The sequence below is a fragment of the Phacochoerus africanus genome, chromosome 10 (assembly GCF_016906955.1).
Source record: "Phacochoerus africanus isolate WHEZ1 chromosome 10, ROS_Pafr_v1, whole genome shotgun sequence".
Lineage (NCBI taxonomy): Eukaryota > Metazoa > Chordata > Mammalia > Artiodactyla > Suidae > Phacochoerus > Phacochoerus africanus.
The window spans coordinates 1,037,086-1,058,898 of NC_062553.1; the positions used below are offsets into that span (position 1 = coordinate 1,037,086).

General features: G+C 59.0%; 1 protein-coding gene across 1 annotated transcript; it reads left to right on the forward strand.

Moving 5' to 3' along the window:
- Positions 1-14,257: 14,257 nt before the first annotated feature.
- C10H4orf48 (chromosome 10 C4orf48 homolog) lies at positions 14,258-17,295 on the forward strand. Its single transcript, XM_047799461.1, has 4 exons — positions 14,258-15,532; positions 15,853-16,041; positions 16,245-16,333; positions 17,175-17,295. Exons 1-4 carry the CDS (start codon positions 15,415-15,417, stop codon positions 17,238-17,240), a joined length of 462 nt encoding a protein of 153 aa, XP_047655417.1. The 5' UTR covers positions 14,258-15,414; the 3' UTR covers positions 17,241-17,295.
- The last annotated feature ends 4,518 nt before the right edge of the window (positions 17,296-21,813 follow it).

The following is a 21,813-nucleotide window of genomic DNA, read 5'->3' on the forward strand; positions in this document are numbered from 1 at the left end:
AACGTGGTTAGACCTAGAGATGATCAAACTAAGTGACGTCAGACAGTGAAGGACAAACATCATAGGCTATCGCTCGTATGCGGAATCTAAAACAGGATTCAATGAACTTATTTGAGTAACAGAAACAGACTCAAAGACTTTGAAACACTTATGGGCGGGGCGAGGCATGGACTGGGGGTTTGGGACTGGCTTGTGCACACTGTCTAGGCAAAGCCTGGCCAGTGTGGACCTGCTGTACCGCACAGGCAAATCGACGCATTCCGGGATCGTCTCTGTGGGAAAAGACTCTGAAGAAGTGTGGGCGTGTGTGCATGTGTAACCGAGTCACGCTGTACAGCAGAGATCACCGCAGCATTAAGCCAACTACACTTCAGTCAACCTTTTAAACATAAAAGAAAACAACCCCGGGAGTCCCCACTGTGGCGCAAGAGGATCAACAGCGACTCTGCGGCGCCAGAACACGGGGTCGAACCCATGGGCTAAAGAGAGGATCCGCCGCAGCTGTAGCGTAGGTCACGCCTGTGGCTCGGCTCTGATCCCCGGCCTGGGGACTCCATGTGCCTCGGGGCAGCCACAAAAAAGGAATCAATGCTAGATTACGTGATCCTGAAACCCGCTGGGAACACGTTTCCGAGTAGCTACATAAGCACTTGATTTTCACTCTTCCGCACGTTGGTCTTGGCAACACCACACCTCTGTGATACACGCACACGTGGAGACCCGTATGGAGGCCCCGCCAAGTCCCCAGGAGCTGCAGGGGTCAGTGCTCCGCATTGCGGAGACCCCGTCGCTCTCATTCCAAAATTTCAGCCACGAATCAAGTACAGTAACACGAAACGTTAGTTACGAAAGAGGTTTCTGGCAGATGAAATAAATTAAGGTCACCTGTTTAGAGGGCTAGACCTTGTTTCCTAATCTTTATGGAGAGGACGTTAAGATTTATCCAAGTGCCCTGTCTCGCTTTTGTTTTTTCTTTCCTCAAAAGTTACTTTCCCAAAATTTGCAACTGAAACAGACGGTTTAGACAAGCATTCCCCGAGAAGGCAGGTAGAAGACTTACGTGTCAAGCGCACAGGAGGAGAAATGCAAGTTCGTCCTAGGAGGAAATTTTATTTCCTTAAGGCCAGACTTTTTTTTTAACTCTTCCAAGTCTCAAGATAAATGGGGAGACTGGGAGTGGTAAAAGCACTGGTGGGTGAGGGATTGTTTCTGCAGCTACACCTCTGGTCCGGTGAAGACTAGATCTGTGAGATGACAACTGTTTGTCTTTTTAGGGCTAGAACTGCAGCGTGTGGAAGTTCCCAGGTTAGGGATTGAATCCAAGCTGCAGCTGCTGGCCTACACCACAGCCACAGCAACACCAGATCCGAGCTGCATCTGAGACCTACACCACAACTCACGGCAACGCCAGATCCTTAACCCACTGAGCAAGACCCGGGATTGAACCCACATCCTCATGGATGCTAGCTGAGTCCTTAACCTGCTGAGCCACAACAGGAACCCTGGGAACTCATTGTTCTTTTGCTTTTTAGGGCTGCACACACGGCATATGGAGGTTCCCAGGCTACGGGTTGAATCGGAGCTGCAGCTGCTGTCCTACACCACAGCCAAAGCCATGCGAGATCTGAGGTGCATCTGAGATCTACAGCACAGCTCACGGCAACGCCAGATCCTTAACCCACTGAGCGAGGCCAGGGATCGAACCCACATCCACATGGATCCTTGTCGGGATTGTTAGCACAGAGCCATGAGGAGAACTCCCTGGGATCGCATTGTTAATCCTCTGTCTGAATTGCTGTTCTCTCTGAAGAGGCTATTAAATGGTTATCTTTAAAAATGGGGCCACCTGTGGCTGTTAGGGGAGCCTCCTCAGGTCAAAGGTGGAGCTAATCTCTTAATTGCCAATATTCATTTGTAAAAGAGTGGAAATTAAGTGCTTACATAGATACTCAGAACGTCCATGTGTCGCAGGTGCAGCCTTAAAAAGAAAAAAAGAAAAAAAAAAGGAACACACCAAGAAGCTCCCCGGTGGCGCCGCAGGTTGAGGACCCAGCATTGCCACTGTGTGAGCAGGGTTTGATTCCTGGCCTGGGAATGTCCATATGCCTCGGGTACAGGCAAAAAAAGCAGAAAGAAAAGGTGCTTCAAGAGAGGAGGATGAGGGAAAAGGGAGGCTGGACAGGAGCAAGGGAGCGTGAAGGGTTTCGCCTGTCCCTCGTGGGTGGCTTTAATGCCAGCATCTGCCACTCTCCTTCTGCAGCATCCTCCACCGAGGCTCTTTTGGAATTCGGAAGATTTCTGGGGCTTTTCCAGACCCAGGAAAAGAGGCTCCGTCGTGAGCTGAGGGCCGTCTAAAACGTGCTAACAGTTTATTCTCAAACGAGTTTTGTGTTTTCCATTATAGCTGGTTTACAGGGTTCTGTCAATTTTCTACTGTACCGCAAGGTGACCCAGTCACACACACACACACACACACACACACAGTCTTTTTCTCACACCATCGCGCTCCATCACAAGTGACTGGGTAGAGTTCCCGGGGCTCCACAACAGGATCTCATTGCTGATCTCGTCCAAAGGCAACAGTTGGCATCCATTAACCCCAGGTTCCCGGTCCGTCCCGCTCCCTCCCCGTCCACGTGTTAACAATTTAAAGGACTTTCCGGTGCAAAAGATCCAAGGAGTTAATCCTACAAATGTTGCTGCTGAGCTGACTTCAGAAGAGAGAAAAACCGCCCCCCCTCTGTGTCCTGTAGACGCTGCACACGGGGCCCGGACTGGCGCCGTGAGGCCCTAACCCTCTGCCTCCCACTGTGTGTGCGAAGGTCCACTGGGGAGGCTGCAGAGCCCCAGCCTGGCCACGTCGGCCGATTTCTGTTCATTCCCAGTTAAGGGCAAAGGCGCACATGCATCTGCAAGTGTACCCGGCTCAGCGGGTGTCCCCGGGTGTCCCCAGCAGACTCAGTCTCCACTAGCAGTTTGGTCGCCTCCTCACTCGGAGGCGAGAAAGGCTCTGGACAACCTCTGAGGACGGTGTGGCACGTGGGATGACGGCTCCGCAGTTGGGTCCCCAAGGAGTTACCCGCGGGTCGGCCACCTGTCACGGACCAGAACTGCCCTGGGTGCCGGGACTGCCAGGTGATCAGGCCACGTCGGGTGGCCCTAGAAGAGCGGCGTGTGGGAAGGGTGGCAGGTGGCCCCTGCAGGACTGCTGCTCTGCGCGGGGGTGGGTCGTGATACACTCTCCAGGTCCTCGGTCACCTGACGACACCTTGTGGCCAAAGACCAGACGGCCCTTGTTGTCCAGAGCTGGAGTCGCTCCGTCTTCATCTCAGCACCAAGGGGCTTCTTCAGGCCGTGTATCAACTTGCCTTTTTCAACTTAAGCCCCATTCGACAAACACCCAGCCACCCGTGCCCCTGGGCCGCCCTTCCTTATGCCCCAGGTCCCCACCTGGCAAAGGCACTGGGGCCCCCGAGGGCCCCAAGTCAAATGGAAGAGGCTTGAGTAAACTTCTTAGCATCATCACTTAAAGCAATGAGGTCTGGGTACCAGGAGACCCAGCAGAACTCAGCGGTGCCAGGAGCTGGGGGCTCGGAGGGCCGTGCTGGTGCCAAACAGGGGTCTGGGGCAAGGGCAGCGGTTCCCTGGCGGCTGCCTCCACCGGGCCATGCTCGTGGCCACAGGAAGCCAGCAGGCAATGGACGAAAGCAATGGAAAACGTAATTCAAGCCAACCTGACGATGACACCCAGGAAACAGTCTTTCTTCTGTTTTTGGCTGAGCCCATGGCATGTGGAAGTTCCCAGGTCAGGGATCGAACCCGAACCACAGCAATGACCTGACCTGCTGCAGAGACAGTGCCATATCCTTTTTTTTTTTTTTGGTCTTTTTGGTATTTCTTGGGCCGCTCCCGCGGCATATGGAGGTTCCCAGGCTAGGGGTCGAATCGGAGCTGTAGCCACCGGCCTACGCCAGAGCCACAGCAACGCGGGATGCGAGCCGCGTCTGCAACCTACACCACAGCTCACGGCAACGCCGGATCCTTAACCCACTGAGCAAGGGCAGGGACCGAACCCGCCACCTCATGGTTCCTAGTCGGATTCGTTAACCACTGTGCCACAACGGGGACTCCAATGCCGTATCCTTAACCTGCAGCACCCAAGGAGCAGGACCTCTCAGCCCAGCCCTGTCAACCTCTAAACCGACTGGACGAAAGAGGAAACAAAGCTTTCCGGGCAGCGGACCATGGGCCATGCAGGACGGCCGTCCCAGGAGCAGGCAGACCACGAGGCAGCTCTGCAACGGGCCGGGCCACCCTGGAGAGGCTTCCCGGGCTGCAGGGCAGAGCAGAGGAACCCAAACAAAGCTGCCTGGCATCCCTATAACTTGAAGAGACAGAGTTCCCAATGTGGGAGCCCGATGTGACCAGCGATTTTAGGGCAGAGCTGGGGCGAGAGCAACGCTCGGGGGCTCTGCTGTGTGTCCCCTCCAGCACTCAGCACGTGCAGACGCCCCAAGGCTCGGAAGGACCCTGGGACAGAGCTCGTGAGCGCGCCCCAGAGCACACATGAGCAGACAGGTTATGTCCCTGCAGCCCCCCTGCACTGTGTGAAAAGCTCAGAGCCACCGCCTTCGCAGAGGGTCAAACTGGCCCAGACTAAGGAGTTTTCTGAGCCCACCTAACAAAACCTAAAAGACCCCAAAACATCAATTTATTTCCAAGTAACTTAACTGCATTCCAGACCAAAACTCAAAAGCATATACAAAAATTTCAATGACCCAGTATGATAAAAACTACAATAAAAGTTGCATCCAATAAAAATTACCGCAAACATAAAGGAGCAGGAAAGTAGGGGGAAACGATCACTCAGAACCGAAGCAGAAACAAGACGGATGATGGAACTGGCAGGAAAGGGCGTTGAAGGTTACTGCAACTACCCGAAGTACCCAGGAAGCTGGGAGACAGTTAAAAGACGCTAAATGAGGGGAGTTCTCTTGCGGCGCGGTGGGCTGAGGCTCTGGCACTGTCGCTGCAGTGGTTTGGGTCACTGCCATGGGGCAGGTTCGACCCCTAGCCCACACACTCCCACACGCCATGGGTGTGGGCACAAAACAGTATATCGCATGATTCTGCTCCTACAAAGCGCAGACGATGCGAACTGCCACAGAAGGCGGACGAGTGGTCGTCTGGGGGAGGCACCTGTGTCGAGCAGGGAGCCTGCGAGGAGGGGGAAGCCTGCCGGGTGGGGTGGGTACGTTCTCCTCTTCACGTTGGTGACGGCAGTACAGTATCGGTCCCGACGATGGCTTTTCCCCCTCATTTATTTATTTATTTTTAAATTTAATTTTACTTTTTTGCTGTTTAGGGCTGCACCCGAGGCATATAGAGGTTCCCAGGCTAGGGGTATAATCGGAGCTACAGCTGCCACCCTACACCACAGCCGCAGCAGTGCAGGATCCAAACCTACACCCCAGCTGCGACCTACATCCCAGCTCAGGGCAACGCCGGATCCTTAACCCACCGAGTGAGGTCAGGGATCGAACCTGCAACCTCATGGTTTCTAGTTGGATTCGTTTCTGCTGCGCGATGACGGGAACTCCCTTTTTCCTTTTTTAAAATTTGTTTGTTTTTGCCTTTTTTTTCATCTTTGTTTCTTTGTTTTGTTTCTTGTCTGTTTATTTTGGCTGTGGCTTGATGTGGGGTCTCAGTTTCCAGAGCAGGGCTTGAACCCAAGCTGGGGCCGTGAACGTGCCAAGCCCTAACCACTAGACCCTCAGGGAACTCCCCATATTGACTTTATTTTTATTTTTATTTTTTTACTTTTTAATTTTTGTCTTTTTGCTATTTCTTTGGGCCGCTCCCATGGCATATGGAGGTTCCCAGGCTAGGGGTCGAATCGGAGCTGTAGCCACCCGCCTACGCCAGAGCCACAGCAACGCGGGATCCGAGCCATGACTGTGACCCACACCACAGCTCACGGCAACGCCGGATCGTTAACCCACTGAGCAAGGGCAGGGACCGAACCCGCAACCTCATGGTTCCTGGTCGGATTCATTAACCACTGAGCCACGACGGGAACTCCCCCCATATTGACTTTAAAAATAAATTTCATTGGAGTTCCCGCCGTGGCGCAGCAGAAACGACTTGGACTAGGAACCATGAGGTTGCAGTTTCGATTCCTGGCCTCGATCAGTGGGTTAAGGATCTGGTGTTGCCGTGAACTGTGGTGTAGGTCGCAGACGCAGCTCAGATCTGGCGTGGCTGTGGCAGTGGCCTAGGCTGTAGGCCGGCAGCAACAGCTCCGATTCGACTCCTAGCCTGGGAACCTCCATATGCTGCACGTGCGGCCCTAAAAAGACAAAACACAAAAGAAATAAAAATAAATAAGTAAATAAAACTAAAAATAAAAGTTATTTACCGGAGTTCCCGTCGTGGCGCAGTGGTTAACGAACCCGACTAGGAACCATGAGGTTGCGGGTTCGGTCCCTGCCCTTGCTCAGTGGGTTAACGATCCGGCGTTGCCGTGAGCTGTGGTGTAGGTCGCAGACGCGGCTCGGGTCCCGCGTTGCTGTTGCTGTGGCTCTGGCGTAGGCCGGTGGCTACAGCTCCGATTAGACCCCTAGCCTGGGAACCTCCATATGCCACGGGTGCGGCCCTAGAAATAGCAACAACAACAAAAAAGACAAAAGACAAAAAAAAAAGTTATTTACCAGCAGAAATGGGTTCGCTCGGGAATAGCAGAGAACTGCCATTTGGGATGAGAGCCTGCTATGCACAAGCCACAGGCAGGTGGCGGTTTTGAAGCCACGTCCTGGAGAAAAGTGAGAGCTCAGAGCTGTGAGCGTCTCTCGTTGGCTGAGTTGCTGGGGGTTCAGTTCTTGGGGGGGGGGGGTGCCAGGGAGACGTTCTCTCACTGGGCCCTGGAGTCAATGACTCCTCCGGTCAGGGACAGTTACTCCCGCAGCTGACTCTGCTGCTGCAGGAGGGCGCCCCCTGCCGGCCTTCCAACTCCGTCTTTTTTTTTTTTTTTTCTTTCCTTTTCTGTCTTTTTTGCTATTTCTTGGGCCGCTCCCGCGGCATATGGAGGTTCCCAGGCTGGGGGTCCAATGGGAGCTGCAGCCACCGGCCTACGCCAGAGCCACAGCAACGCGGGATCCGAGCCGCGTCTGCAACCTACACCACAGCTCACGGCAACGCCGGATCCTTAACCCGCTGAGCAAGGCCAGGGGTCGAACCCGCAACCTCATGGTTCCTAGTCAGATTCGTTAACCACTGCGCCACGACAGGACCTCCCCAACTCCGTCTTCGTGAGGCTTCCCTCATTAACTTTCCCAGGTATAAATACATAAAAATGGATCGAACTGTTTAGTGCATATGCCAGTCACACCTGAAAGAAACTGTAAAAGAGTGACAAAATCTGAGTTCCCTAGTGGCCTAGCAGGTGAAGGATCGAGTGTCGCTGCTGTGGCTCCAGTGGCTGCTGTAGCACTGGTTTGATCCCTGGCCCAGGAGCTTCCACATCCCACAGGCATGGCCAAAAAAAAAGATATAAAGTCACTTTAATAACACTTTCATCCTCCTACCAGAAATGCCAACCCTTCAGGTATTTTATCCAGAACACATTAACTCCACCCCTTCCTGACTGTCATATATTTAATTCTATCTCTTTATGTTTTGGGGGGGGGCTCGCCCGTGACATGTGGACATCTGGGGCCAGGGCTTGAACCTGAGCCACTGCAGGGACCCAAGCCGCTGCGGTGCGACACCACATCCTTAACCGGCTGCACCCCCAGAGGACCCCTTTATTGTTGCCAAGTGGAGTCACAGCTTCTTCACATTCACCCCCAGACTCCCCTCTCACCTCGCCCTCGCTCAGCCCCAGATCTTCCGTCGGGGGCCCTTATCGCAGCCTGAACTGCATCCTTTTGCATTTCCCTCCGGAGGACATTCTGCCTCTGTCTGAAGATGTGCGTGTTTGGTCTCATGCTTTGTTTGGAAATATAAGTAAATACATACAGAAAGATCCACGCATTATAAGCGCACCGTTCAACGTCCACAAAGTAAACACACTGTGTCTCCAGCCCCCGCATCAAGAGCTAGAGTGACACAGGCCCTGGGAGCCACTGCTGGAGCTGCTCCCTCTAACCCTTTCCACATGCGGCTCAATTCAGTCGGCTTGTGTTTTGTTGAGGAGATATGTATATATGTATATATATTTTTTTAATGTATTTTTTTAAATGGAAGTTCCCAGGCCAGGAATTGAATCCGAGCCACAGCTGCAGCAATGCCAGATCCTTAACCCACTGTGCCACAGCGGGCACCACTTGAGGATTTCTGCCTCCATCTTCTTAAGCACGGTTGGCCTGCAGTCTTTTGGGCAGGGTCTGCCTGGCCTCGGCATCAGGTCATTCTGGATTCATGGAATACGGAAGGAAATGCTTCATCCTCTTCAACCTTCTGGAAACATGTGAGGAGGACTGGTGCTAACACTACTTGAAATGTTTGCTAGAATTCAGAGTGAAGCCATCAGATCCAGGGTTTGTCTTCGTTGGGAGAGTTTTGACTTCAGATTGCATCTCCTTACTAGTTTGTGTCTACTGAGAATTCCTGCTTCTCCACGACTTAGTCTTGCGGGTTCTGTGTTTCATCCGCGGGTCACCCAGTTCATTGGTGGCCACTGTCCACCGCTGTCTCTTACGAGTCTTCTCGTTCCGGCTGCATTGGTAGCAATGCCTCCGCTTTCATTTCTGATTTTAGCAATTTGAGTCTTCTCCCCTTTTTTCTTTCTTTTATGGCCACACCTACAGCATATGGAGGTTCCCAGGCTAGGGGTTGAATTGGAGCTGCTGCTTCCGGCCTGCATCACAGCCACAGCAACCTGGGATCTGAGCTGGGTCTGCAACCTACACCACAGCTCACTGCAACGCCAGATCCTTAACCCACTGAGCAAGGCCAGGAATCGAACCCGAAACCTCATGGGTTCCTAGTCTAATTCGTTTCCGCTGTGCCATGATGGGAACTCCTTTCTCTCCTTTTTTCGTAGTCCGTTGAGCTAGAGGTTTGTCAATTTCGTTGACTTTTTTTAAAGAACCAACTTTTTGTGGAGTTCCTGTTGTGGCTCAGTGGTTAACGAGTCCGACTAGGAACCATGAGGCTGCAGGTTCGATCCCTGGCCTTGCTCAGTGGGTTAAGGATCCAGCTGTGGTGTAGGCTGCAGACGTGGCTCGGATCCCTAGTTGCTGTGGCTGTGGTGTAGGCCAGCGACTACAGCTCTGATTAGATCCCTAGCCTGGGAACCTGCAGGAGCGGCCCTAGGAAAAAGCAAAAACGCAAAAAAATAAAATAAAATAAGAACCAACTTTTTGTTTCATTGACTTTATTGTTTTTCTATTCTCTATTTCATGTATCTCCACCCCAATCTTTACCTCTTTCCTCTGCTAGTTTTAGGTTTAGATTTTTCTTCTTTTTCTAGTTCCTTAAGTTGTAAAATTAGGTTGTCGACTTGAGATCTGTCTTTTTCTAAACATAAGTGTTTACAGCTATAACTTTGCCCCTTAACACTGCTTTTGCTCTGCCCCACAAGTTTTGTTATGTTTTGTTTTCACTGCTCTCCGAGTAATTTCTTTCTTCCTTCCTTCCTGTCTTTCCTTCTTGCCAAACATGAAGCACATGGAGGTTCCCAGGTCAGGGGTCACATTGAAGCTGTAGCCGCCGGCCTACACCACAGCCCCAGCAACACAGGATCTGAGCCGAATCTGCAACCAACGTCACAGCTCATGGCAACGCCGGATCCTTCACCCTCTGAGCGAGACCGGGGATCGAACCCGCAACCTCATGGATACTAGTCAGTATGGCTTCCGCTGAGCCACGATGGGAACTCCGCAAGTAATTTCTAATTTCCCTTTTGATTTCTTCTTTGATGCTTTGGTTCTTTAATTTACACAAATTTGGGAAGGTTCCAGTTTTCCTTCTGTGGTCAGAGAATACACTTTTTATGGCATCGAGCTTTTTTGTTGTTGTTTTTGCCGCCCGAGGCGTGCCGCGTTCCCAGGCCAGGATTTAAGAGTCTCTAGCGGAGAGGGTGCAGTGGGTCACGTGTCGCCTCCGCTCTGCTTGGGGTTTCCAAAGCCTGAGATGGGGACGTTTTCTCCCAGGATCACCTGAATTTGCTTTTGCCAGCTGCCGGGAGCATTACCCGTCCAGGATGGTTTGAGCTAATTTCCCGTCTGCATTTTCCTGGCGCACTCAGCGCGCGGCTTTTGCCCGCAGTTTGAGGCTGCAGCAGGCGCTTGCCTTGCGGCCTCTCCTCCCTTCACCCTCAGCGTCAAGACCGCGCCTCCCAGACCTGCGGGCGAGGAGGGCAGGAGGGCGGGCGGGGCGCACCTCTGGGGGGCCCTTCCCAGCCCCGCAACCCCGCAACCCCGCTCACCTTTGGAGCAGGCGGCCCAGACCCTCCCTCTTCTCCTCCCAGGCCTTTGGCTGCCAGAGCCTCCGGCCTGAGCTGAGCGCCTCCCCCCTCCCCATGCCCCCGGGCCCGCGCTCTGCCCCTGCTTCCTCTCCCTTCACGTCCTGGGCTCCGTGGCAACGCCCGTGGGCTCCGCCTCCGCGTCAGGGTCTCCGCTCCTTAGAGGGGGGCCGCGGGGGGGGGGGCAACTTGAAGGCTGAGAGGTGGGGGGGTGTCTGCTCGGGACGCGGGGGAGAGGCCCTGAGACTCTGCCCGGCAGCCCCTCGCAGTGCCCCTCGGACGGCGCCAGCCGAGGGTGGCCGCGGCTGGAGGAGCGTGGTCCCGGGCCTTCCTTCCCAGACCTCCGTGGCGTCACCGCGGAAGCCACCCTCCTGCTCACTGCCGCTCTGCAGTCTCCCGCCCGACAGCGCCGATCCCAGGACGCGTTGGCCCTGCGCCCTTTCACCCCCGCCCCGGCCCCCGCCCGCGAGCGTCCTCCGCGGTGCCCTCCTCCCGCTGGTCCAGGCCCCCCTCCCTGCACAGGCCTGCCTCCGGCTCACGCGGCCCCACCTTCACGCAGCCACACTTTCTGTGCATCCTCTGAGCACCGACTGTGGCTCCGGGTCCTGCAGACGCAGCAGGGAGCAAACGCCTCAAGCACCCGGGTGAGAAGACACAGAGCAGTTGGGGCCAGATCAGAGCGTCCTGGCGGGGTGGTCCTGCGCTGCAGGGCGATTCGCTGCCGGGTGGATTCAGTAGCACCTCTGCTCTGAGTGCCTCCAGGTATTACTCAGTATCGCCCCGGGCAAAACTGCCCCCACCCGGAGAGCTCTGGGCACGAGGAGGGCGGGCATGTCTAATAAAGCATATCAGTGGGTTGGAGGGCGAGAGGAGGAAAATGAAAAAAGCAGCGCAGGGAAGGGCCGGGAGGTGCTAGCCTGTTTCTGCCCACCCTCTGCGCTCACGTCCGGGGCAGCTGTGCTTGGAGATGGGGTCCCCTAAAGGAGAAAACAGGCTAACGGAGGGCCGGGGGCAGGGGGCAGGGCCTGATCTGACAGCATGAGTGTCCTTTTAGGAAGAGACACGGGAGGCCTGCTCCCTGCCTCTGCTCTCCCGGTGCCTTCTCAGCGGGAAGGCGGCTGCGTGCCGCCGGAATTGAGCCCAGAAACCAGACTGGTGAGAGCCTTGATCTTGACTGTCCAGCCTCCAGGACTGAGGATAAGTCGCCCAGGCTGTGTTTTCCTTATGGCAACCTGAGCCCACCAGACAGGTGGCTGGGGGCAGCCTCACTCTGCGGGATGGGTGGGCTGGCTCTTACTGGGAAGGAAATTTGACTGGAGCCTCAAGGGAGGGAGGAGGAAGCCGTGGGCCCGGCCTGAGGGAAGGCCCTGGGGCAGCCTGGCAAGGAGGCTGCGTGGCGGGCATGGGGTGGGCAGGGAAGGGGTGGGAGGGGAGGTGGGCAACTAGATAGCTTCTTGGCCACATCAGGGCTTGGGCTGTCACTGGGGTGACACGGGGTCCATGGAGGCTGTGAGCAGAGAGGGCAGTGTCTGAGGGGGACAGAAAAGGTCCTTCCTTCAGAGCAGCATTACTCACAACGGCTAAAACACGGCAGCACCCCAGTATCCATGGATGGATGAGAGGGAACCAAATGTGGCCCAGCCACATGATGGAATATTATTCAGCCTTAAAAAAGGAAATGAGGAGTTCCCTGGTGGCATGGTGGGTTAAGAACCTGGCTGCAGCAACTTGGGTTGCTGTGGAGGTGCAGGTTCAATCCCCCAGTGTAGTGGTTTAAAGGATCCCGAGCTGCTGTGGCTGTGGCTCAGATTTGATCCCTGGCCCGGAATTTCTGTCTCGGGCCAGACAATAAATACAGAGTTCCACTGTGGCATGATGGGATTGGTGGCGTCTTGGGAGTGCTGGGACACGGGTTCGCTCCCCAGGAACTCCATATGCTGTGGGACGGTCAAAAAAGAAAAACAAACAAGTGAAGGAAGGGACTTCTGACACCTGCTGCAATGTATGTGACCCTTGAGGACACTGCTCAGGGCAAAAAGCCAGTCATGCAAGGACAGATGTTGTGCAGTCACATTTATTTGAAGTCCCTAGAGGAGTCGGATCCATAGAGACAGAAAGTAGATGTGGGCACGAGGGGCCGAGGGAGGGAGGGCGGGGAGTCGGTGTGTCCCCGGGAGGGTTTCAGCTTGGGAAGATGAAACGGTTCTGGGCACGGGCAGTCCTGATGGCTGCACAGCGTGAGGGCACTTCATGCCACTGAGCGGGACACCTAGCAGTGGTGACCGTGCTGTATTTTATGTGATGTATATTTTACTGTAATTTAAAAAAGAAGGTAGGCATGGTCCCTCCGGCTGTCGTAAGGAGACTGGACCACAAGGGTGTGGGCAACAGGGTGACGGTGACAGAATCAAGAGCCCAGGTGAGGTGGGGGGGGGGCCGCGTGTGGACCCAGGCCTGGTGGCTCTGAGGGTGGGCACACAGTGTTTCCAAAAGGCCGCAGTGGGTTTGGTGGGCGTGTCTGCCCGGACAGACGGAGATGGGGAGGGGCCGGGGGCAGTTGCTGGCTTTCATATTGGGGGGAGGAGGGCGCTCGGCGGAGGGTGAGATCGGGCTGACCTCCAGCCGCGCGCTCTCCGAGCGGAGACACGGCCGGGGCGGGGCAGCTGGGCGTGGGCACATGGGCACCTGGAGCTCCGCGGCTGGTTTTCACAGCTGTGACTGGACAAAGTCACAAAGGACATGGCCCTGGGGAGGGTGTGAGTGGAGAAGGACGGGCTAGCTGTGCCTGGGGGGGGGGAGGAAGGGCGGGGTCCGGGGACGGGCCCCGCTGGGGACAGGTCCTTGGGTCGCTAGGTGTGTCACGGCAGGGTGGGAGGTGAGCTGGACAGGTGAGGGCTTAGGAGAGAAAAATGGAGCAGCTGGACAGGGAGGAGAGGCCATGACGGGGGGCAAGGGGCTCACCCGGTGGGTTTTATTTGGACAAGAAAGAAGTCGCAGCCTGTTTGCTGAGGAAAAGGGCCTGTGGAGAAGGGAAATCCGTGCCCTGGGCAGCCAGAAGGAGGGGGAGGTAGGCAGGGGGGAGGGGACTGGCGCTGGGGCGGGAGGGGGGCGGAAAAGGAGGAGAGGCCCGGCCCTCGGGACCCGGGCAGCGCTGAGGGTCCACCCTGCAGACCCAGACGGTGGTGCAGTCCCCTTGGGAACGGGGCTTAGTCGCGCCGAGGGTGCGGCCAGGGGCTCGAGGGTGCGCGGGCGGCGGTGCTCAGGAGGACCGTGGGATGCAATGAAGCGGCCCGAAGGAGAAGATCCCGGTGCGCCAGGGAGGCGGGAGAAGGAAGGCTCCGACGGATAGGGCGCGGGAGGGCTCCGGGGCCGGTCGCTGGGCCTTCCGCCTCCCAGCCCAGCCGCCCGAGCTCTGCCCTGAGAGCGTGAGGGGAGAGCGCGGTGGGAGCCACCCCCAGCTGGAGGCAGCCTGGACTGACGCGTGGCGCGGGGGGGCGGGGGGAGCCTGAGCTTTCCGTCCTGGGCACCCCTGGCCTCGCTCAGCGGGTGAATGATCCAGTTACCACGAGCTGTGGTGTAGGTCACAGAGGAGGCTCTGATCCAGCATTGCTGTGCCTGTGACGGAGGGCGTCTACAGCTCCGATCTGACGCCTAGCCTGCGAACTTCCACGTGCCGCTGGCGTGGCCCCCAAAAGACGACAAAAAAAAAAAAAAAAAAAGGAAAGGAAAAAAAGAAAGAAAGAAAGAAAAAGCCTGGCTGGACGGCGTCCTTTGGGCGCACGTCCCAAGCGAGTGACCCCGCGGGGCTGCTGCGCAGGGCCGGCCGCCCCGCCCCACTTGGTGGCTGTGACCGCGAGACCCCGGCGCAGGGCTGCGGATGCAGAGCCAGGAAATGCGCACGTCCGGGATCGCGGGCCGCAGTCCCCCAGACCCCGCGCGTTTCCGGACGCCGCGGGATCCAGGCCCGGGCTGCAGCGCGAGCCTGTCCCTGAGCCCCACGGGGAGGAGAGAGAGGCGGTCACAGGGCACGCCTCCCCCCCCTCAGGCAGCAAACCCGCGAGGGGGCGACAACTGACTCAAGGCCCAGGTGTGGGACAGAGGACGTCTAGGCTCGACGCTGCCCACCAGCAAGGGGCCGGGCGCTGCCCGGCGCTCTGGAACTCTGGCGTGGGCACGGGCCTAGGCGCGTTCCCGGAAGATCGCGGCCTCCGCAACAGGCTGGGCCTTGTTGAGGCTAAGTAGACGCCAAGTGGAGCCCATCCCTCTCAGCGGGAGCGAGTCTGCCCCGCACGCGTGAGGCTGGCAGACCTGACGTCCGCGTGCATCGGGGTGCCCGTGGGGACCGCACTTGGCTCTTTGCCTCCAACACCCTTGTGCATCCGCGGAGGAGAAAAGGGCACAGAGAGGCCAAGCGACCCCCCCGGGGTCGTGCAGCAGGGTGGGCTATGCGGCAAATAGGGTCAGGGCACAGAGAGGTGAGGGGGACCTGGAAGGCCGCCGGGCTTCTCCCCTGCCCCTCTCGCCAGAGTGAGGAGCCGAGAAAGGGGAACCCCACGGGCCCGCCTGCCGGGGGCGCTCCTGGCCGCAGTCTCTCCCGGCCCCAGTCCCTCCCGACTGGACTCCACCGGCCTAGGAGCAGAGGCCCCGCCTTTGCATTCACTGGCCCTCAGTCCCCGGCATGCATCGAGCCACTCCCTGGGATCAGCTCAGGGACACCCAAGGATCGCCAAGCTCCAGCGGCAGATTTCCCGCTTCCTCGGCTTTGCTCCCGCCGCCGGCGGCTCTGGAGGTGCTGTCCACGCGCCGCCTCCTACGGGCGGCCCTCCCGACTCCATCGCCTACGGGCTTGACGGTGCTTCAGGCGCAGACCCCGGCCGGGGCCGAGGAACCGGGACAGGGAGCCGCCTGGGTCCCTTTAAACTAGCGGTTCGCGCAGTCCCCGGGTTTCCATGACGACGGCGGACGGGTGGGGGACCCGGGCGGGGTCCGGGCGCATGCGCGTGCGCGCCGGACGCAGCGCGTCTTCCCGAGTCGCCCGCTCTGCTGTCGCGGGGTCCCCGAACCGCGGTAAGGGCGGGGTGGGGGGTTCTCCGGGCTCTGGCGGCGGGAGAGGGAGGGAGTCGCTGGGCCTGGGGGGCGTGGCGGGGGTGGAGGGGCCCCCGATGTGGCGGGGCGTCGCGAGACCCGGTGGGCGGGGCGGGGGTACGCGGGTCCCGGGGGGGGCGGGGCCCTGGAGGTGGGTCCGCCGGTCCTGGGAGGTTGGGGTGTGGGGGTTCGCGAGCCCTGGCTCCAGGGTGAGGGGTGGGGTTGGGCTCGGAGTCGGGGTTCGCTGCCTAGAGGGGCGCGGGGGCCGAGGGGCCGGCGCTGCTGACCGTCCGCTGCTGCAGGCCGCCCGGGCTTCCTCCACTCGGCCATGGCCCCCTCGCCGCCGTGCTGGCCCCCGAGGTCGTCATCGCGGCTGCTGCTGCTGCTGCTGCTGCTGCTACTACTGAGTGTCGCGCTGCTGGGCGTCCAGGCCCGGGCCGAACCCGCCGCCGCCGCCGCCGCCGCCGCCGGGAGCGCGCTCCCCGCACAGAGTAGGTGCTGCGCGCGCATGCGGAGGGGTCTCCGCGGGCCCTGACCCCACCCGGGGTGCGGGAGGGGCGTGGCTCGCCTTTGTTCCGCGGTTGGTCCCCGCGCGCGCCCCCTTGGGTGGAAGTTGGGGGTCGCACAGAGGCCGCTGCTCGGGTGGGACAGGGCTGGGAGCGCGCCTCCGCCCTGACCAGCGCCCCACCCGCAGGCCGCCCGTGCGTGGACTGCCACGCTTTCGAGTTCATGCAGCGCGCTCTGCAGGACCTTCGGAAGACGGCCTACAGCCTGGACGCGCGGGTGAGCCTCGCAAGGGAGTGGAGGGATGCTCACCTCAAATGCCCCCCCATGTTGTTTCCAGCCTCAGTGAGGGAGGGGCCTCCTCCTCCCCAAGGCCTCACCCGACCCTTTCCTGGTGACCACCATCCAGACCCAGAGAAGGACAGCCAGCCCGTCCAACGTCCCCCAGGTGGGGGATGAGGCCCAGTGGGCAGAGGGGACACCGAGGCGGAACGAGAGGAGGCGGAAGGCGGCAGGGGTATTGGGCAGCCTGCGCACAGCTGTCTGAGAGGTTCCCCACCCCGAGGCTCATCAGGGGAGGGGTGGGTGCGCGAGGTGCCAGGTGTCCCCAGTCTGGAGTGAACAGCGAGTCCCCCACGCTGTTGCTGTGCGCAGCCAAGGGAGTTTTCACTTAGGATGGAGGTCTGTAGTCCTGAGAAAGGGAGAGCATTCCTAGACCTAGAAGGAAGGGCAACCCCACCCTGGTCCTCTGTTCTGGCCAATTCCTGAGGGCCCACTCTGAGACCTGTAGTGTGCTCTGGGAGCCTGAGATTAGGGGAGGAGTTAGAGAACAGAGGGATCCCTTGGTGGGGGGGTATAATTTGAAAGAGGAACAGGTCTAAGGATGTGGGGGGGACTGCAGCGCAAGCACAAACCCAGAGGCTCTAGCCGTGCAGAGAGGGCGTGGGAAGCCCTGGGGCAGAGGCCTGGAGGGAGCACAGGGTCCCCTGCAGTCACAGTCTGGGGGGAGCAGACTGTGGGGGGCACAGTCTGAGGGAGGACCGCCTGGGGGGGCAGGTGGGGAAGCCAGGAGCTGGGGGACAGCTCTGCAGCTCCCTCAGGGCCCCTTTTTGCTTTTCAGACGGAGACTCTCCTGCTGCAGGCGGAGCGCCGGGCCCTGTGTGCCTGCTGGCCGGCTGGGCGCTGAGGACCCTCAACTGGCACTGTTCTTTCACCAATAAACACCTGGCCTGTCGTGTCTATGTCCTGCGTCCCTGCTCTGGCCACCAGAGCCCCCCGTCGTTGCCCCTGGAGTCCCCGGATGGGCCTTGGTTTCCCCAGCTCTTCTGTGTGGGCTGAGGCCCTCTCGGACATGGTCCACACCAGGGCCGGAGTGGAGGGCAGGCCCGTCGGGTCCCACTCGTGGACCTGTATTCACAGGCCTTCCATTTGCCTGGTCCCTGGAGCAGCTGGCCCAGCTCTTCTGGCCTCCAGTCAGCGGCTCCCTGGCGGTCCAGTGGGTGGGCCCTGCCTGGCCAAGTCCTCTGTGGCCAAGGAGCCTGAGGGTGCAGGGAGAGGGGCCTGGTCGGGCAGGGAGGGGGAGCTCCCACAGCTTCACCCTGCCTGCTGGGTCCCTCCCGCAGACCGCGGCCCAGCTGGGACACCAGGAACTCACATCCCCTCACGTGTGCACAGCACCAGGCGGGAGGCTTCCCGGACACGCTGTGTTTTAAAGTAAAAACTACAGCTCATTTCCGAAGTGCCGCAGGCATGTTGTAAAAAACCCCAGGGACACGGTAGGTGCAATGGGAAGGGGCCACGGCGGGACACTTGGCCTCTCTGGGGCTCTGGCTCTGCGGCTCCTCCGGTAATGCCTGCCGTCTCAGGTGGGTAGAGCTGGGTGTTCCAGGCTGCACCTCAGCCTTCTGGTCCTAACTTTGGGTTTTGAAGGCACATACCTATTCACATCCCCTGCCCCGGGCTCTTCCCTGCCCCCAGGGGCTCCCCAACCCTTGACTTTGACCTCTCCTGACCTCCTCTTCTGCTGGAAGCATGCAGGTGCTGGTCCAGTTGTGGGGACCATGGTGAGGGCTGAGCTTGCTATCTGGTGTCGGGGGTCCCCGTGAACGCTCCAGCAGGCCAGAGAGACGAGATCGGGCAGGCCTAGGCGGGCCCTCAGGCCTGGGTGTGAGTGGGGTGCCGTGTCAGGAATGGGTCCATGTATTCTGGGGGTCCCTAAAGGAGCCCAGGGCTGCAGAGGCAGGTGCCTCCCCCCCAGGGCACTGCCAGACATTGCTCATGTCCCATTGGCTGGCCTTGGTCACGTGGTCACTCCTGCTGCAAGGGAGGTGGGGTACAGCCTGTGTTAAAGGCTTGTGAGCAGATTCACAAACAGATGGAGGACCAGTGAGACTTTTCAGGGTGGAGAGGACAGGTACTTCCGGCATACGTACGTACTTCTTAGTGCCCATGTGTCCCATGCAATATTTGGGACATACACTGAAAATTATTCATTTATCCAAAATTGATAAATGTTTTTTGTGGGCAGCCATGAGCCCTTGCTCCAACGGGGGCTCCTATTGCCATAAAAGCAGGGGGCAGCCGAGAGTGCCCGTGGAAAGCCCCTCAGGGAAGTAGCCCCTGGGCAGAAGTAGGGGCGCAGACTGCAGAAGGACCAGGACCCTGCTGTGTGGGGTCTGTCTGGAGGTGGCAGGCGGCAGGGGGCAGGGGGCCTCTTTGGAGCCTTGGGTTGGGGCAGGTTGAAGTCGGTTTGAACAGGACAGTTCTGGCTGCTGGGAATTGGGCTATGGGATGAGGGGCAGTGGGCAGGGCTGGGTGGTGGCAGCGGGGGCGGCGTGAGAGGAGGATTCCACTTCTTTTTGAAAGAGCCAGTGGGAACTGCAGGTGGGTTTGGAGAGAGAGGGACGAGGAAAAGAGGAATGGAGTTACCGGAGGTCCAGGGGGACAGAGACCCCTGGGAAAGGTGCTGGAGAGAGAAGGCCAGGACCCCTGCGGCCTGCATGTGGACCGAGGAAGATGTGGGCTGAGAGGGCGGGGAGATGAGCGCCCAGAGGAGGGGGCAGTCCTGAGGCCAGAGGATGAGACCCGGGAGGCCTCTGGAAGCAAGGCCCAAGGCTGGACCACTGGACGTGGCAGCCCTGGTTGTCGTCAACGTCAGCCTTGGCAAGAACAGGATCGGATGGAGCTCCCGACATGGCGCAGCGGAAACAAACCCAACTAGTAACCGAGAGGCTGCAGGTTCAACCCCTGGGCTCGATCAGTGGGTTAAGGATCCAGCATTGCCATGAGCTGTGGCATGGGTCACAGATGCAGCTCGGATCCCCTGCTGCTGTGGCTGTGGTATAGACCAGCGGCTACAGCTCCAATTCGACCCCTAGCCTGGGAACCTCCATGTGCCTCAGGTGTGGCCCCCCCAAAAAAGAAGAAGAGGGTCAGTTGGGGTGGGGAAGGCCTGTATGGGAGTTTCACTAAAGGAGTAGTTGGAAAATCGTCGCAGAGGACTCTTGCAAAGGGTTTAGCCTTGCATGCGGTCAAGGCCGATGGCCCTCAGGCCCTGTCGCCAGCCGTGCCACTGCTTTCTGGCGACCGGGTCACAAGCACCTCTCATGACCACGTCAGTCGAGTTCTCGGCAGCTTTTGGGGCAGCTTTTGTTCTTCCTGGAGACTGTCTGTCTTGCTGTCCTCTCTCGCCTTCACCGCGCCCTCACATTCCCCAACAGTCAGAGCGGTCCTGACAGGGGCCCTCCCTGGCCCCTGCCCTCCTGCTCCCAGCCAGCTGCGCCTCCCCACTGCCCGCCCCACACTCTTCTGGTTTGGAGCCCCTGCTTCCCAGAGCCATACCGTCTCCTCCCTGTTGCAGGCCTTCAGTGGGCTGCCTGGAGAACAGGGTGCAAAGTGGCCTTTCTGAGCGGACTGTCTGAAAATGCCCTCTGCTGGCACTTTCAGATCACGGCCCCTCCTACCCCCAGGGCCTTTGCACAGGCCGTCCTCTCCCGGGGAGCTGCCACTTGGCTTCCCCCCACCCACCTCGCTCTTCAGCCTCTTATCCCAGCTTCTTGTTCTTTCATTGCCTTATTCCCCCCCCCCTCCGCCCCAAGCCCCAGGAGAGCTGAGCTTTGTTCTGTAGAGGGCTCGCTCCGCCTCTGTGGAGGGAAGGGCAGCCCTCCCTCTCTGCCCTCAGGAAGCTCTCTGAACCCAAGGTGCACTCACGGTGCTGGACAGGTTCCAAGCAGGAGTGGCAGTGCTCAGCTGGGGACAGTGATGGCAATAACCACTGTTTTCTTCTTTCTGCCCTTCGTGTTCTCTGGGGGGGGGGGCGCCTCTTAGCTGCAGCCCGGGGCCTCCGACCTGGCCCTGGTTTCCTGGTTCTTCCCGTCTCTTTCTTCCAGCCCCTTCCTCCAGGGCTCCCACCCATCTGCGGTCCTTCCCAGTACCGTTTCCTACCTGGGTCCCTCTCTTCGCCTGGGCTGGGGGCTGTTCTGCTAAATGAACTGTCCTGTGTCCGGCTAAGGACCCCCTGCCCTACCCCCACCCAAGTACACCCTGTCTGGGACCGCCTGCTCTGGGGTGCCAGGCCCAGGAATCTCAGAATCTCGGTGGCGGAGGCGGTCAAAGCCAGAGGGGTGGGTGGGACTTGGCAGGGTTGGGGGGGGCAGTGAGGGCGACAAGCCCTGGGCGCTGGGAGAACAGGGAGACCGACTTCGCAGACCGTCGGTTTTCTATAAAATAGGCTCCTGACAGCAGCACAGGCTGTGCTTCCTGGCGCCCCCACTCTGCCGGGTTTGCGGAGCAGTCTCCCTCCTGGCCTCTAGGTGACCTCGGCCACCTCCCTGGGCCCCAGGCTGAGGCCGGGGTTGGGGCCTGGGGCTGCCCGTACCTGTCTTCCTCTCTCAGCCCACCCACTACTCACAGTGCGTTGAAATCCAGGCCCTGTCATCTCTAAGACCTTACAGGTGGCCAACCCTGGGGTCCAGCCTTGTCCCTTCCAAGCTGGGTCTGGCTCCCCCTTCCCACCTGGTCCTGGCACTCTCCAGGACCCTCTGGATGGTGGAGCGGCGGGCAGGGGAGTGGGGGGGTGGTGGTGGTGGCAAGGGCTGTGCTGGATCACAGCTCTAAGGCCCTGGGCTGAACGGTGAGGCCAGGCTGCTGGGACAGAGGAGGGGTAGCCTCAAGCTCAGGCTCTGAGGGTAGGAGAGGGTGGGTAAGAGATGGCAGAAGCTGTGGCTCTGTAGGGACTGGGCCACTGTGCTCTGAGGGATCCCTCCCACCTGGATCTGGGGTCAGGGGTCCTGGACGGTGGTCTGCTTCTCTCCCCTCCGGGCCCCCATAAGGGAATGTGACAGCATGACAAGTGTCTTCCTGACCCCTGGGCTGGCACTCCAGCTGCACTTTCCAAGTCCAGCCTCCCCTTCTTGGAAGCCCTTGACCCCTCCAGGCCACCAGCTGCCAATGCTGCCCCCCCCCCCCCCATTCTGGGTTTTTCCTGCTTGAACCCCTTGCACGCTGTCCTCTCTGCTGGGACATTCTTCTGGCCACGCTCCTGGCCATCCTCGGGACCCCTGGGAGCCTGGTCCTGCTGAGGCTGGTCAGGGGCACTTGGGAGTCTCCAGGCAGTGTGTGCAGGGGGTTCCTGAATGGAAGCCTGAGTGCCTTTGAGATTTCCCCTCATGCCACTTTGTTCTCCTGGAAGGTCACGGCTGGACCCCAGACGGATCCTGGCATCTCTGAACACGATGTGGAGGTGACTTCCCAGCTTGCCC

Coding starts and splice junctions, on each gene's coding strand:
- C10H4orf48 (XM_047799461.1), top strand. CDS start 15,415: ATGACGACGGCGGACGGGTGGGGGACCCGGGCGGGGTCCGGGCGCATG. Junction 15,533..15,852: donor CGCGGGGTCCCCGAACCGCG/GTAAGGGCGGGG, acceptor CCGCTGCTGCAG/GCCGCCCGGGCTTCCTCCAC. Junction 16,042..16,244: donor GAGCGCGCTCCCCGCACAGA/GTAGGTGCTGCG, acceptor CCCCACCCGCAG/GCCGCCCGTGCGTGGACTGC.